Source organism: Lutjanus erythropterus, chromosome 2 (genome assembly GCF_056507025.1).
Source record: "Lutjanus erythropterus isolate fLutEry1 chromosome 2, fLutEry1.hap2, whole genome shotgun sequence".
In the NCBI taxonomy this organism is placed as follows: domain Eukaryota; kingdom Metazoa; phylum Chordata; class Actinopteri; order Lutjaniformes; family Lutjanidae; genus Lutjanus; species Lutjanus erythropterus.
Window position 1 is genome coordinate 49,366,502 of NC_139318.1, and position 15,000 is coordinate 49,381,501.

At 41.8% G+C, this 15,000-nt stretch overlaps 2 protein-coding genes across 4 annotated transcripts in view; one reads left to right on the forward strand and one right to left on the reverse strand.

Moving 5' to 3' along the window:
- Positions 1 to 797, forward strand: part of pltp (phospholipid transfer protein) — a 13,179-nt gene extending 12,382 nt beyond the window's left edge. The window contains exons 14-15 of the mRNA XM_084742532.1: positions 1 to 67; positions 169 to 797. The exon at positions 1 to 67 is cut by the window's left edge and continues 10 nt beyond it. Coding sequence (XP_084598658.1) covers positions 1 to 67; positions 169 to 246 — 145 coding nt within the window. The 3' untranslated portion in view covers positions 247 to 797. The remainder of the gene's footprint in view (positions 68 to 168) is intronic.
- Positions 798 to 4,608: 3,811 nt separating this feature from the next.
- Positions 4,609 to 15,000, reverse strand: part of khk (ketohexokinase) — an 11,390-nt gene continuing 998 nt past the window's right edge. Inside the window, exons 2-9 of one of the 3 annotated variants that reach the window (XM_084742506.1) lie at positions 14,738 to 14,854; positions 12,461 to 12,595; positions 12,156 to 12,290; positions 7,809 to 7,881; positions 7,384 to 7,530; positions 7,213 to 7,301; positions 6,974 to 7,131; positions 4,609 to 4,731 (exon numbers count right to left, since the gene is read on the reverse strand). In XM_084742506.1, coding sequence (XP_084598632.1) covers positions 4,628 to 4,731; positions 6,974 to 7,131; positions 7,213 to 7,301; positions 7,384 to 7,530; positions 7,809 to 7,881; positions 12,156 to 12,290; positions 12,461 to 12,595; positions 14,738 to 14,854 — 958 coding nt within the window. In that variant the 3' untranslated portion in view covers positions 4,609 to 4,627. The remainder of the gene's footprint in view (positions 4,732 to 6,973; positions 7,132 to 7,212; positions 7,302 to 7,383; positions 7,531 to 7,808; positions 7,882 to 12,155; positions 12,291 to 12,460; positions 12,596 to 14,737; positions 14,855 to 15,000) is intronic. The other 2 variants (XM_084742514.1, XM_084742521.1) reach the window with 2 other exon arrangements.

The following is a 15,000-nucleotide window of genomic DNA, read 5'->3' on the forward strand; positions in this document are numbered from 1 at the left end:
GCGAGGTGTTCAGATCCCTCTGGCTGATGGGATGGATTTCATTGAGGAGGTGGTTGAATATCACAATGTAAGTAATTAACATGTTTATATATGATGCTACATTGTGATTGGCTGTCCAGTGTACCATGTGATGATGACCTAATGACTCACAGCTGTTCGTTTCTGCAGGGCTTCATTGTGATCGGAGCCAATCTTCACTTCAGCAAAGGACTGAGAGAAATGATGGCAGGGACAGAAACCATCTGAACATATATATAATATACAGTATCAACATATATATATATGTACATTTACTGTATATAAATGTATGTAAATATATACAACACTGTGTGAACATATAACATGTAAATATAACATGTCAGCAAAAGAGTCACATGGAACATCCAGACATATAAAGACAGTTATATATGCAGCTGTATATTCTGTATATCGACAGTCTGAAAACACGACTGCCACTGACTCAAAACGTCATGTAGGTAAACAAGCATTTCCATGGCAACACCTGTGTGATAACTTAAGTCCTGCCCCCTTGGAGGGGTGTGGCTTATTCAGGTGAGTCCTTCAGTGACCTGAGACAGTCAAAAGGAAAGTGATGGTGCATTCAGGCATCGGAACACAGTATTTAATTCCAGTGTTAAACTGGGACCGGTACACTACTGCAATGATTAATTGATTATTCTTTCATTAATACATTAATTGCCAATGATTCTGATAATCTACCAAATAATCAGTTTGAGTCATTAAAAAAATATAAATCCTCTGATTTCAGCTCTTAAATGTGAATATTTTGCGGTTTTCTTTCCTCTGAAGGAGGAACTTTGATTTTCTGACATTTTATGGAGAAAACAACAAATCGATTAATACAGAAAATCATCCACAGATTGATTGATAATGAAAATAATCTATACAGAAAAGACTTGATAAATAGGTTCAAACATGGTTAGACCTATTTTTAATTATATTGGCAAGATGTGACATGATTAATTAATCAATTAATCCTTGAATTTAGAAAATAATCAACAGATTAATCAACAGTGAACCCAACAGTTAGTTGCAGCTCTACACAGCTGTGAGTCAGTGCTGCTGGTCGAAGGTCAGATTTACTGCAGTGTGAGTTTGTTACTTCACATGTTGAATGTTATGATCAATGTTTACCTGTTTCTTATTAAACTGAATATTAATGAACATGTTAAATGTTTTTTTCTGACTCAGCTGAGTTATTAACTGAACGCCAATCCTCTGAACAGTTCGTTAAAACATTAAAACCATGATGAAAAATATTAATTGATGACGTTTTTCACAACAAAAATAAAGCTAAAAGGAAATAAATACTCCTTTGGAAACAAGAGCTGCTACAAAAAGTAATTTCTGCCACATTAAAACAAAAGATGACAACTGAAGCACTGTGGGATCATGGGAGTTGTTGTCTGCATTGTTTAACAACCAGCAGAGCAGCTGGTGAAAATCAATCTGACGTGACTCAGACATGTTGATGGACGAGGTCGTGTTAAAGATTCAGTATTGTCGACAGACCATCTGATGTGTCCAACACATCCCATGTTTCTATGGAAACATAAATAAAAATGACAGATTTCACTGGTTTCAACTTTGTTGGAAAATATAAAAGCACAGAAATCAGCAGCACATAGAAAACATCTCTAGTTGTTTTGAGCCATTTTAAAGCAGAAACAATACAAAACATAAATAAAATAGAAACACCTGAGCTGTGTTTAGATGACCATTTAATGACGCTCAGGTAAACCAAAACAACATGGCAGCAACCTAAGTGAGGTCTGACCAGCAACACAAGTCTCAGGTGGAGAGGAAGATCCCATCTGAAGGTGTTATCTCTGTCTGAACACTGCTGAAACCAGAATATCTACAAAACTCCACTAAATGCTGTTTAACCCATAATAAACACCCAAACATAATTATAATAAATAAAAATACAAATCCCCCTCCTCCTATCTTCTCACCTGGTTAACAAACCACCTGTACCTGGAGCGAATCTTTTAGCTCAGCAGCCTGGAGTGGAAATAAGGGAAGACAGGTGAGTAACAAACAACTTAAACATTTAAACTTATGCATTAGCAAACACGTTGTCACAATATTTAGCATGTCTGTTTTACTGCACAGAACTCAGAATGTAATTCAAATCATTGTTCGTCAGCTGTGAACAAACAGAAGCACAAACGATACCGTCGGAGCTGAATATCGTCTGCAGCGTCTCCCAGAAGAAAACACAGTCATTCACACGGTTTCAAACCACACATGCTATCAATAACAGGCCTCCCAGCCTCTGCTGTGAAACCGCTACAGATGATCCAGACTGCGGCGGCGCGTCTGGTCTACAATCAGCTCAAAAGGGCAGGTCACCCCTCTGTTCATTGAACTACGTTGGCTGCTCCTCGCTGCCCGCATCAAGTTCAAATCACTAATGTTTGCCTACAAAGTACTCAAAGGTTCTGCACCTACCTACTTAAATGTTCTAATGTTACGCCTCTGCAACTCCGGTCATCAAAGGAAAGCCGCCTGGTCGTCTCAGCACCTCGCACAAGACAATCCAGACTCTTGTCATGCGTTGTGCCACGCTGGTGGAATGACCTGCCGAACGCTGCCAGACCAGGGTCGTCCTCTCCGCCTTCAAAAAGCTCCTGAAGACCCAGTTCTTCAGAGAACGTCTCCTGATCTGATACTCTTCTATGTAGCTTGATTGTTAATCCTCTTTTGTAAGTCACTTTGGATAAAGGCGTCTGCTAAATGCATAAATGTATGTCTGTATGTAAAATGTCCAAATATGCAACGTATAAATTGTTCTGTGCAAATATCGCTATCGAAGTGTCGAGTGCCGTTATTAATATGCATAGTTTAGTTTGTTAAAAAGTGCAATTAATACCAAACCACTTAGTGCAATATTCTTAAGGCAGAAGCCATCAGTCAACAACCGTTAATTGATTATTAATTGACTACTGATTATTAAATTAAGTGTCAGCTATTTTGATAATTACTTAATTGTTTAAAGTATTTTTTTCATAAAAAAATTCTAAATTCTCTGATTTCAGCTTCTGAAATGTGAATATTTTCTGTTTTTTTTCCCTCTCTGACAGTAAACTGAATATCTTTGAGTTGAGGACATTTGTGGACCAAACAACTGATCAATTGGTACATAAAACATTTTATGTACCAATTAATTAGTTGTTTGTCAATAATAAAAATAATTGTTACACAAAGGACTTGGAAAATAGGACGTATTTTTCAACTGACAAGGCTGTGACAGTATTAATTATTCAATTAATCAAGAAAATTATCAACTGATTAATGGATGATAAAAATACTTGTGTGTTGTTGAACTAATGACTGTTTTAATGCAAAGTTTTATTTGCAAACTGATTGGTCCACAGGTTTCCTCCATCAGCCTTTAGATGAATAAAAACATCTTATGTTCAGAAACATTTTGTAAAATGTGATTATCAATAACTAAACAAATCAACAATCAGCCGAGAGCTGCACACTGACATTTATAAACTAACTTCATCGTGTTCTGCGGATGTTACGCGAACGTTATGACATCATTCATCTCTGTTATCCCACGCTGAGCTTCTTCTCTCCACATAAAATCATGAACAGTGTTTTAGTTTCTGAATGATCAGCTGCAGTGGAAAGAAGTGGAGTAATGCTAATACTAATGCTAACGCTAATGTTAATGGACATGTTAATGCTAATGCTAACGCTAATGTTAATGGACATGTTAATGCTAATGCTAACGCTAATGTTAATGGATATGTTAATGCTAATGCTAACCCTAATGTTAATGGATATGTTAATGCTAATGCTAACGGTAATGTTAATGGATATGTTAATGCTAATGCTAACACTAATGTTAATGGATATGTTAATGCTAATGCTAACACTAATGTTAATGGATATGTTAATGCTAATGCTAACACTAATTTAAATGGATATGCTAATGCTAATGCTAACACTAATGTTAATGGATATGCTAATGCTAATGCTAGGTAAGCAGGCATAACAGAGAGCATGTGTGTGTCACTGCAGAGTCACATGACACTGAGCGTGTCAACAAGTCAACTGTCTACTCAGCACTTTGTCATTTGTGATATTGGGCTGAATACATAAAGCAAACTGACCTGTAACCATGGTAACTGTATACAACAAAGGCAGAAACAGCCGTAACTATGGTAACTGTAACAGCTGTAACTTAAAAATGCTGAGAGGAAAATCAAAAATGAGACAAATACGTTTTTAGTTGTTGTTTGTTTTACTTGTCAAAACAAATATCAAAGAGTTCAACATGATCACTGATTGATCACATTCAATTAATTGATGAACACATCACACATCCCTTCGGCCGTTTGATTTGATTCTCATCAGGTAGAACAATTAACTTATTTGAACAAAATGTTTCTTCATAAAAACTCATCACAGTGTTAACACACAGTTAATGAGCTGTTAATTAACAATTAATTAACAGTTAATATCACTGTATTAGCAGCTTGTCAATACTCCATATCAGGTTGTATTGATTAATTATAAGTTATCAAACAGTAAACTGTCAGTTACTGTAATGTTAATTAATCATGAACTCATGAGTTCTCTGAATCATAACTCAGTCTTCCGGGAACTTTTCACAGATGCCGTCGTATCCATGGAAACCACACTTTCTACCGGCAACTCTGCAGCCGAAGGTCAGGGCGTCCTGCAAACTGCCGCCTGCAAACAGAAAATACACGACTATTATTCTATACAATATAAGAATACAGAGATAAAATATAAATTAATTTCATTTCAATAGAAATGGAAACAAATGAACAGTCTGTCTCCACAGCTGAGTGACGTCTCACTGTTGGACAGCTGGACAGTCTGACGTCTCACTGTTGGACAGTCTGACGTCTCACTGTTGGACAGCTGGACAGTCTGACGTCTCACTGTTGGACAGTCTGACGTCTCACTGTTGGACAGTTGGACATTGTGACGTCTCACTGTTGGACAGTTGGACAATAAAATGTCTCACTGTTGGACAGTTGGACAATAAAATGTCTCACTGTTGGACAGTTGGACAGTCTGACGTCTCACTGTTGGACAGTTGGACAGTCTGACGTCTCACTGTTGGACAGTTGGACAGTCTGACGTCTCACTGTTGGACAGCTGGACATTGTGACGTCTCACTGTTGGACAGCTGGACAGTCTGACGTCTCACTGTTGGACAGCTGGACAGTCTGACGTCTCACTGTTGGACAGTTGGACTGTGTAATATCTGAATGGTGGACAGCTGGACAGTCTGACGTCTCACTGTTGGACAGCTGGAAAGTCTGACGTCTCACTGTTGGACAGTTGGACAGTCTGACGTCTCACTGTTGGACAGTTGGACAGTCTATCGTCTCACTGTTGGACAGTCTGACGTCTCACTGTTGGACAGTTGGACAGTCTGACGTCTCACTGTTGGACAGCTGGACATTGTGACGTCTCACTGTTGGACAGTCTGACGTCTCACTGTTGGACAGTTGGACAGTCTGACGTCTCACTGTTGGACAGTCTGACGTCTCACTGTTGGACAGTTAAACAATAAAATGTCTCACTGTTGGACAGCTGGACAGTCTGACGTCTCACTGTTGGACAGCTGGACAGTCTGACGTCTCACTGTTGGACAGTCTGACGTCTCACTGTTGGACAGTTGGACAGTCTGACGTCTCACTGTTGGACAGCTGGACAGTCTATCGTCTCACTGTTGGACAGTCTGACGTCTCACTGTTGGACAGCTGGACAGTCTGACGTCTCACTGTTGGACAGCTGGACAGTCTGACGTCTCACTGTTGGACAGTCTGACGTCTCACTGTTGGACAGTTGGACAGTCTGACGTCTCACTGTTGGACAGCTGGACAGTCTGTCATCTCACTGTTGGACAGTTGGACAGTCTGACGTCTCACTGTTGGACAGTCTGACGTCTCACTGTTGGACAGTTAAACAATAAAATGTCTCACTGTTGGACAGCTGGACAGTCTGACGTCTCACTGTTGGACAGCTGGACAGTCTGACGTCTCACTGTTGGACAGTTGGACTGTGTAATATCTGAATGGTGGACAGCTGGACAGTCTGACGTCTCACTGTTGGACAGCTGGAAAGTCTGACGTCTCACTGTTGGACAGTTGGACAGTCTGACGTCTCACTGTTGGACAGTTGGACAGTCTATCGTCTCACTGTTGGACAGTCTGACGTCTCACTGTTGGACAGTTGGACAGTCTGACGTCTCACTGTTGGACAGCTGGACATTGTGACGTCTCACTGTTGGACAGTCTGACGTCTCACTGTTGGACAGTTGGACAGTCTGACGTCTCACTGTTGGACAGTCTGACGTCTCACTGTTGGACAGTTAAACAATAAAATGTCTCACTGTTGGACAGCTGGACAGTCTGACGTCTCACTGTTGGACAGCTGGACAGTCTGACGTCTCACTGTTGGACAGTTGGACTGTGTAATATCTGAATGGTGGACAGCTGGACAGTCTGACGTCTCACTGTTGGACAGCTGGACAGTCTGACGTCTCACTGTTGGACAGTTGGACAGTCTATCGTCTCACTGTTGGACAGTCTGATGTCTCACTGTTGGACAGTTGGACAGTCTGACGTCTCACTGTTGGACAGCTGGACAGTCTGACGTCTCACTGTTGGACAGCTGGACAGTCTGACGTCTCACTGTTGGACAGTCTGACGTCTCACTGTTGGACAGTCTATCGTCTCACTGTTGGACAGTTGGACAGTCTATCGTCTCACTGTTGGACAGTCTGATGTCTCACTGTTGGACAGTTGGACAGTCTGACGTCTCACTGTTGGACAGCTGGACAGTCTGACGTCTCACTGTTGGACAGCTGGACAGTCTGACGTCTCACTGTTGGACAGTCTGACGTCTCACTGTTGGACAGTCTATCGTCTCACTGTTGGACAGTATCATGTCTCACCTCTGGACAGTGTGTAGATGACAGCAGCGTTGAAAGTGTCTCCAGCTCCCAGAGTATCGATGAGAGTTTCAGGAGGAAAAGCGTCGGAATGAACGACTGTCCCATCAGGACCCAAAGCGTCCGCTCCTTTTTCTGCCCAGGCACAGACCAGGACGGCCCTGAGAGACAGACAGTCAGAGAGAGAGACAGGTGAGTGTGACATTAATCAAAGTCCCAGCTGACTTTTGGCCTCCACTTACCCCTGTTTGACTCGACTGTAGAGTCCTCTGAGAGCAGCTTCAGCTGTCAGGAACCCAAAGTGGCGAGCGATGTCTTTACTGACGAACACCTGAACATATCACACCTGTTACAGGCTGCAGGTTTATGTATCGTATACATGTGAGTGTTGAAGTTTAACCAGCGTGTCGCACCACGTCACCATGAGGAAACAACTGATACAGAGGCTCTCTGGTCTTCTCTATCTCCACGGAGATGGTGATTCTCTGTTGCTGTGGCAACGAACTGTTGTACTTCACTACCTGCTGGATCATCTTCACCTGTTCATCAGCATTTCTGCCCTGCGGGAGTTAAATCAAAGAACAGCTGACAAGTTCAATAAATGATGCATTTATTTGGGTTATTATTTAATTTACTCAGGTTAGTCTGGTTTATCTGTTTAAGGTTTAGTCCGATTGTTCTGGTTTAGATGGATTCATCAGGAATATCTGGTTAAGTCTGGTTAGTCTAGGTTGGTCAGATTAGCCTGGTCTAGTCAGGTTAGTCTAGGTTGGTCAGATTAGCCTGGTCTAGTCAGGTTAGTCTGGGTTACCGTTGCTAACCGTAACCCGCTGCTCACCTCCCAGTGGATCCACTTGAACTGACGCAGGTCAACTTTGGAGAATTCCTCCGCGGTGACATCAGGAAGATTCCTAACAGACAGGAAGTGATGTCAGCTTTTACATAAATACATCCATTCCTCCATCCTTCATCGATGTCATCACTCAGAACTAATGTTCTGATGACATCACTATGACATCAGAACATACTAGACTTGAATTGAGCCTTTAATATTTAAACATTGTTGACCTTCAGGAGGGAAAAGGAAAGATTCACATGATAAACTTCAACAGTCATCAAAAAAAAAAAAAAATAAAATAAAAATTAAATGTAACTTTTTGAAAGTCAACCTGATTGATTGATTCAATTGATTCGATCTGTCATATCTGTTTACTCTGTCATGTGACAGTCATGTGACAGACTTGTCCGACTGCTCTCTGATTAATAAATCCTGTATACCAGCGGAGGGTTTCGTTTAAATCTCTGATCATTTCTTTAAAGTCCAACAGTCACCATGAATCAATAAACAGTATCTACAGAAGACATGCAGGAAAGTGAAAACTCATTTTACTGTTCATGACATCAACAACAGATTTGAAATAATTATTTTTGTACCTTTGACAGGACATTATGTTCATGATATTTGATCTCAGTTTCTGTCAGATTTCAGCATCAACAAGCTTGAATTCAACATCCAAGAAATTAAATGAATCACTGACCATGAATCAACCGAGAACCACGGCAGAGACATGAAAGGAACCAACGTTTGTACTGACTGAGCCAGAATCAGTCACTCAGAGGTCCAGGACTGTTGATCGAATTACGATACGATACGAAATACTTTGTTCCCACAGGGAAATTTGTTTGGGACTTGAACACAACACGCCTCCACAGTGCGACAAAACAAAACACATAAATAAATAAACTGCACATTAAAGATGTTTTAGTAAAAAACACCATGAAACTTCTGCAGCCTCAAACATCAAAAGTTTAATGGAGGCAGAAACAAATAAATATTTAAATCTGTTTACAGTCTGAATCGTCTGCCAGAGAACTCATGTTCTACATGTTCTACATGTTCTACATGCAGGATATGTGACGGAACAGTCAGTATCCTGGGAACCTGCTGAAGAACAGACTGTTCATGAATTGACTGGAGGCGCGGGAACTCTTTTCTACCGTCGCCTTCGTGGCTGGAACTCGTTTCTACCGTCGCGTTCTTGGCTGGAACTCGTTTCTACCGTCGCCTTCGCAGCAGGAACTCGTTTCTACCGTCGCCTTCGCAGCAGGAACTCGTTTCTACCGTCGCCTTCGTGACTGGAACTCGCTTCTACCGTCGCCTTCGCGGCAGGAACTCGCTTCTACCGTCGCCTTCGCGGCAGGAACTCGTTTCTACCGTCGCCTTCGCGGCAGGAACTCGCTTCTACCGTCGCCTTCGCGGCTGGAACTCGTTTCTACCGTCGCCTTCGGGGCTGGAACTCGTTTCTACCGTCGCCTTCGCGGCAGGAACTCGTTTCTACCGTCGCCTTCGCGGCAGGAACTCGTTTCTACCGTCGCCTTCGCGGCAGGAACTCGTTTCTACCGTCGCCTTCGCGGCAGGAACTCGCTTCTACCGTCGCCTTCGCGGCTGGAACTCGTTTCTACCGTCGCCTTCGGGGCTGGAACTCGTTTCTACCGTCGCCTTCGGGGCTGGAACTCGTTTCTACCGTCGCCTTCGCGGCTGGAACTCGTTTCTACCGTCGCCTTCGCGGCTCTGTGCATCAGACGGGCCAGTTCAGATTTCAGGTGTACAGTGATGTTTCCAAACGACGCTGACATGACTTATCTGACGACACTTTCCAGTGCAGCCTGACAGAATAAAAACCGGACGCTCTGAGTCTACGTAAAAAGTCTCTGCTGTAGACGACGACACACATTTTCCACATGAGCTTTAAAACAAAGTGTGGTCTAAGTGCACGCCACGGTCGTTCTATGAGCAGATCTGTTCAATATGTGAATCATTATGACCACAGGACTGTGATCCTCCACTGATCTGGGGTCCAGAACGTCTCCTTAGTTTTAGTAACGTTTAAAAACAGCTGATTGGCGTCCATCTTTGTTCAGTAGACTGAGGTCTGAAAATGTAAAAACAAAGTTCCTGTGGCTGTTTGTTCATTCATTTGTGTTCAGTGTAAAAAGGACTGGAGAACCGACAGAACCCTGTGGATTCCTGTACTGATGGATCTGAGCTCAGACAGGATGTTGTTCTCTCTGATTGTTTAAAAAGGAGAAACACCATTAAAGTAAAAATGGCCGACACTCATCTGCTTCAGTGTTTGAATGAGAAGATGAGGCTGCAGTGAATTAAAAGCTGAACTAAAATCAATAAATAAAATCGATGCGAAGGCTTTGGGCTCTTCCAGGTGCTTAACGGTGAGGTGGGTGACGCCGTTAACATCATGATCAGCTGATTTTTCCAGGTACAGTGTGTAAATCCAGACTGATGGAAACGGGACACCAGCTGCAGTGAGTTCTTCTGCACAGCCTTTAAGAGCAGCGCAGAGAAAACATCTGGACCCGTGGAGTTTTTACTACACGTTTAAAAACTGACTGAATCCTGTGGGTCAACAAACATCCCACAGCCTGGATCAGCTGGAACAGAATCTAATGCACCATTACTTTCCTCAGAAAAATCTATTTTCAAACCTGAGAAAAAATCATTCAGTTCATTTACTTTCCTCAGATCATCATCAGTACTGAGGCGTTTCTTTGTTGTGTTCATGTCATTGAGTCCCACAGAGTTTTAGAGTCCACTGTCATAAATCTCTGCTCTATAACGTCCTTATGATGCTTCCTGACATCCCTCAGCATCTGGTTGAGTTTCCTTTGCACTTCCTTCACCGCTGTTCTGTCATTATTCTATCTTTTACCTGTTAATACAGTCATTCACACTCTTAGTTATATAAGGTTTATTACTGGGATAAACTGTAATGTCCTTTCTGTGATCACACTGTTCACACAAAACTGTATGTAGTCTGTTATTGTTTCAGTGGCAACATCGATCTCCAGATTATTAAATATATGAAAGCTTCTTTGAATGAGTTTAGCACAAGAACCACACCGACGTCGACCATTGAGATTTAGAGGCGCTTAACAGTGAAACCAGCTGTTTCTCCTGTTTCCACTCTTTATGCTAAGCTAACCTCATCCTGAACACAGACCAGAGAACGACGCCCATCTCAAAGTCAACTGAACTGTTCCTTTAAACGATGATGGTGAAAGAGGAGAGGATGACAATGATGAAGATGTGATATATTATCATGTCACAGAGAAACAAACTTTCATTTTAAATGATGTCACTCTGCAGTGGATCATGTGACCACCCCGGATCTGGATCAGATTAGACCTGGATCTGGATCAGATTAGACCTGGATCAGGATCAGATTAGACCTGGATCAGGATCAGATTGGACTTGGATCAGAATCACATTGGACTTGGATCTGGATCAGATTGGACTTGGATCTGGATCAGATTAGACTTGGATCTGGATCAGATTAGACCTGGATCTGGATCAGATTAGACCTGGATCTGGATCAGATTAGACTTGGATCTGGATCAGATTAGACCTGGATCAGGATCAGATTAGACCTGGATCTGGATCAGATTAGACCTGGATCTGGATCAGATGTTCATGCTTCCTTCACGTGGGTCAAACAGCATCCACCAAACATCTCGGTACATTTGTTTGCCTGCGACTCCAGATGGGTGGAGCCTTTAGTGTTGGGAGGAGACCTTTCTGCCAGAAAGTCACGTGACACATGTGATGTTATGTACTTCACAACTTTTAACAAAATTGTGGTCTAAGATTAGTGTAGATTTCTGGTGTTCGTCTGTATTATAGCTGTTAGTCTGAATTACTGTGGCTAGTCTGGATTAATTAATCTGTCACAATCTTTCTGGTTGAAAAATACCTATTACCTATTTTTCAAGTATTTCTGGGAATGATTACTTTGATTACTGATTAATCTGTCAAAGCAGCATATTTATTATGTGATCAGATGACAAGAAAGACATTGACATTAGCCACAGGAGCATAAACCATGTGAGTATTAGCCATTAGCCACAGGAGCATAAACCATGTGAGTATTAGCCATTAGCCACAGGAGCACTAGCCACGACATCATACAGCTTCAAACGTCATGTGATTAAAAAATGCATCCTGTATCTCTTTCTCTTAAATGTGAACATTTTTAATCAGGTCTGAATGTAAACAAAGATCCTGCTGTTCGACTGGTGACACGCCCGTCTCCATGGTAACAAGGTCTCATTGATGAAGAGGTGTTTAGTGAATGCTGTATGATGCCAGCCAGCCGTCAGGTCGTCTTACGTGTCGGAGAGAACGACGGTTCGAGATCCAGTGGACGGACAAACCACACAACACGCACACGGAGTTTGACCTTCAGCCTGCCAAACCACCGCTGATGCATCAATTTCACGCCGCAAGAAGTCAGCCATGATGAAACTGACAAGGACAGAGACAGGAAGATGCTTCATACCAACGCTGTCTTACAAAATAAAAGCGCAGACAGAAAACTGAACGTGGTCCACTTGGTCCGTGATGTTGATGATGATCCTGAAACAGAGGCAGTTACTGACACACACCTGTTCACACCTGTTCACATCTGTTCACACCTGTTCATGTGCAGGATGGTGCGGCTTCCTGTGCTGATGTTGCTGATGACCACAGAGGCTGGAAGGACACACTGAGCGTGCTCAGACACCAGAGAAACATCGATGTGGAGCTTCTGAAAATCCTCCAAAATAAAACTACAGACAGGAAACTGTTTCACATCTCATATGCCCTCCAAAATAAAACTAACTAATCCTTAAAGTGAGGACATCAGACATCAGATCTCCTGCTCAGAGAAGAGAGGGGACAAGGAAAACAGGAGACAAACTACACAGGAGGATGAAGGATGACATCACCATGACATCATTATGGGTGAATCTTTGTATTATTGTACCTCAATATTGTTAAATAAAGAGTGTATTTATTTTATTTAATCACTGATTTTATCACCATCCTGTAAAGACAACAGACACATGAAGGGTTATTATGGACAACATCTGTGGGTAGTTATATCTATAATGTTCCTCATTATAGACTGATTATAGACTGGTTATAAATGTTATAGACTTTTATAGACTGATTATAGACTGGTTATAAATGTTATAGACTTTTATAGACTGATTATAGACTGGTTATAGACTGGTTATAAATGTTATAGACTTTTATAGACTGGTTATAGACTGGTTATAGACTGGTTATAAATGTTATAGACTTTTATAGACTGATTATAGACTGGTTATAGACTGGTTATAAATGTTATAGACTGATTATAGACTGCTTATAAATGTTATAGACTGTTATAGTCTGATTATAGACTGATTATGAATGTTATAGACTGATTATAGACTGCTTATAAATGTTATAGAGTGATTATAGACTGGTTATAAATGTTATTGACTGTTATAGACTGATTATAGACTGGTTATAAATGTTATAGACTGTTATAGACTGATTATAGACTGGTTATGAATGTTATTGAATGTTATAGACTGGTTATAGACTGGTTATAAATGTTATACACTGGTTACAGACTGACCTATTTTATTCTGCTGTTGATTCTATATGAGGACAAACCGTCTGTCGTGTCCAACTTCACTTACTGACTGTTGGTTTCTGGTTGTATTGAGGCAACACTGGTGAATTATTATAACTGATTAATGATCAATAATCAGCTGCAGCTGTTTGGATGACAGAACTGGGAACTTGCTCAGATTATTATTTCTTCTTCTTCTTCATTGTCATCAATCACATGTTTGAAGGGTTAAATGTGCCGGATGGTGCATGAAACTTGGCAAACGGATCAGTCGTGGTGAAAAAGTTTGTCCAATATCGCATCCCCCCCCCCCCCCCCCAGCATGTTTCACTGATATGCATGAATATTGATACACGTGTCACACACAGATGGATTCATCATAACAACTTCAAAATCGATGTGTGCCATCAAGACGAATTTATTAATTTATTTAAAGTTATTAAAAGTTTTGTTGAAAGGTGTGACGTTGAATGAGTCTCACCGTGAAACACAAAGTTGCTATAACTTCGGTGTAAAGGGTCTGATCTCACGGCTGCATCACCTGACAGGTATGGGGGTGTGTCCAATCCTGCCTGTAGCTTTCACTTGTACACCAGCAGCTCATTAGAAAACGGGTTTGGGTCAAAACATCTGGAATCGGTGCTCTGAGTAACTTATAAACAATTTACAGAAACATATAGGCTGAGCATTAACAAGTCTACTCTCTCTCTCTCTCTCTCTCTGTCTCTGTCTCTCTGTCTCTCTCTCTCTCTCTCTGTCTCTCTCTCTCTCTCTCTCTCTCTCTCTCTCTCTCTGTCTCTCTCTCTCTCTCTGTCTGTCTCTCTGTCTCTCTGTCTCTCTCTCTCTCTCTCTCTCTCTCTCTCTCTGTCTGTCTGTCTCTCTGTCTCTCTCTCTCTCTCTCTCTCTCTGTCTCTCTCTCTCTCTCTCTCTCTCTCTGTCTGTCTGTCTCTCTGTCTGTCTCTCTCTCTCTCTCTGTCTCTCTCTCTCTCTCTCTCTGTCTCTCTCTCAGACAGAGAGAGAGAGTGAGGGAACGACACGCAGCAAAGGGCCGAGTGCGCGACTCGAACCGCTGCAGACGACTCGCCGCCTCGATCTACCAACTCAGGCGATGTTACAGGGCGGCTTTTATATATATTCAGTTTATACACTGATGCATGTATTGATGAACATATTGATTCTTTTTAGGATGAATGAATTGATGCATGTATTGATGAACATATTGATTCTTTTTAGGATGAATGTATTGATGCACGTATTGATGAACATATTGATAAATGTACTGATGAACATATTAATCTTGACTCACTCAGCCACAGGTCCAGCGGACAGCGAGCCCATGAAGGCACAGGTCTGTCCGAGGAGCGACAGCACTGTGCACGAGTTTGAAGCGTTTCCTCCTCGCTGCCAACGCTGGGACAAACACCTGAAGAGTGATGACATCACTGCATTATACAGTATAGCAATATATTTAATGTTAAAGTTAGCATTAGCCTGTGTGCTAACCTGCTGTCTGTGTTAGCATTAGCCCATGTGCTAACCTGCTGTCTGTGTTAGCATTAGCCTGTGTGT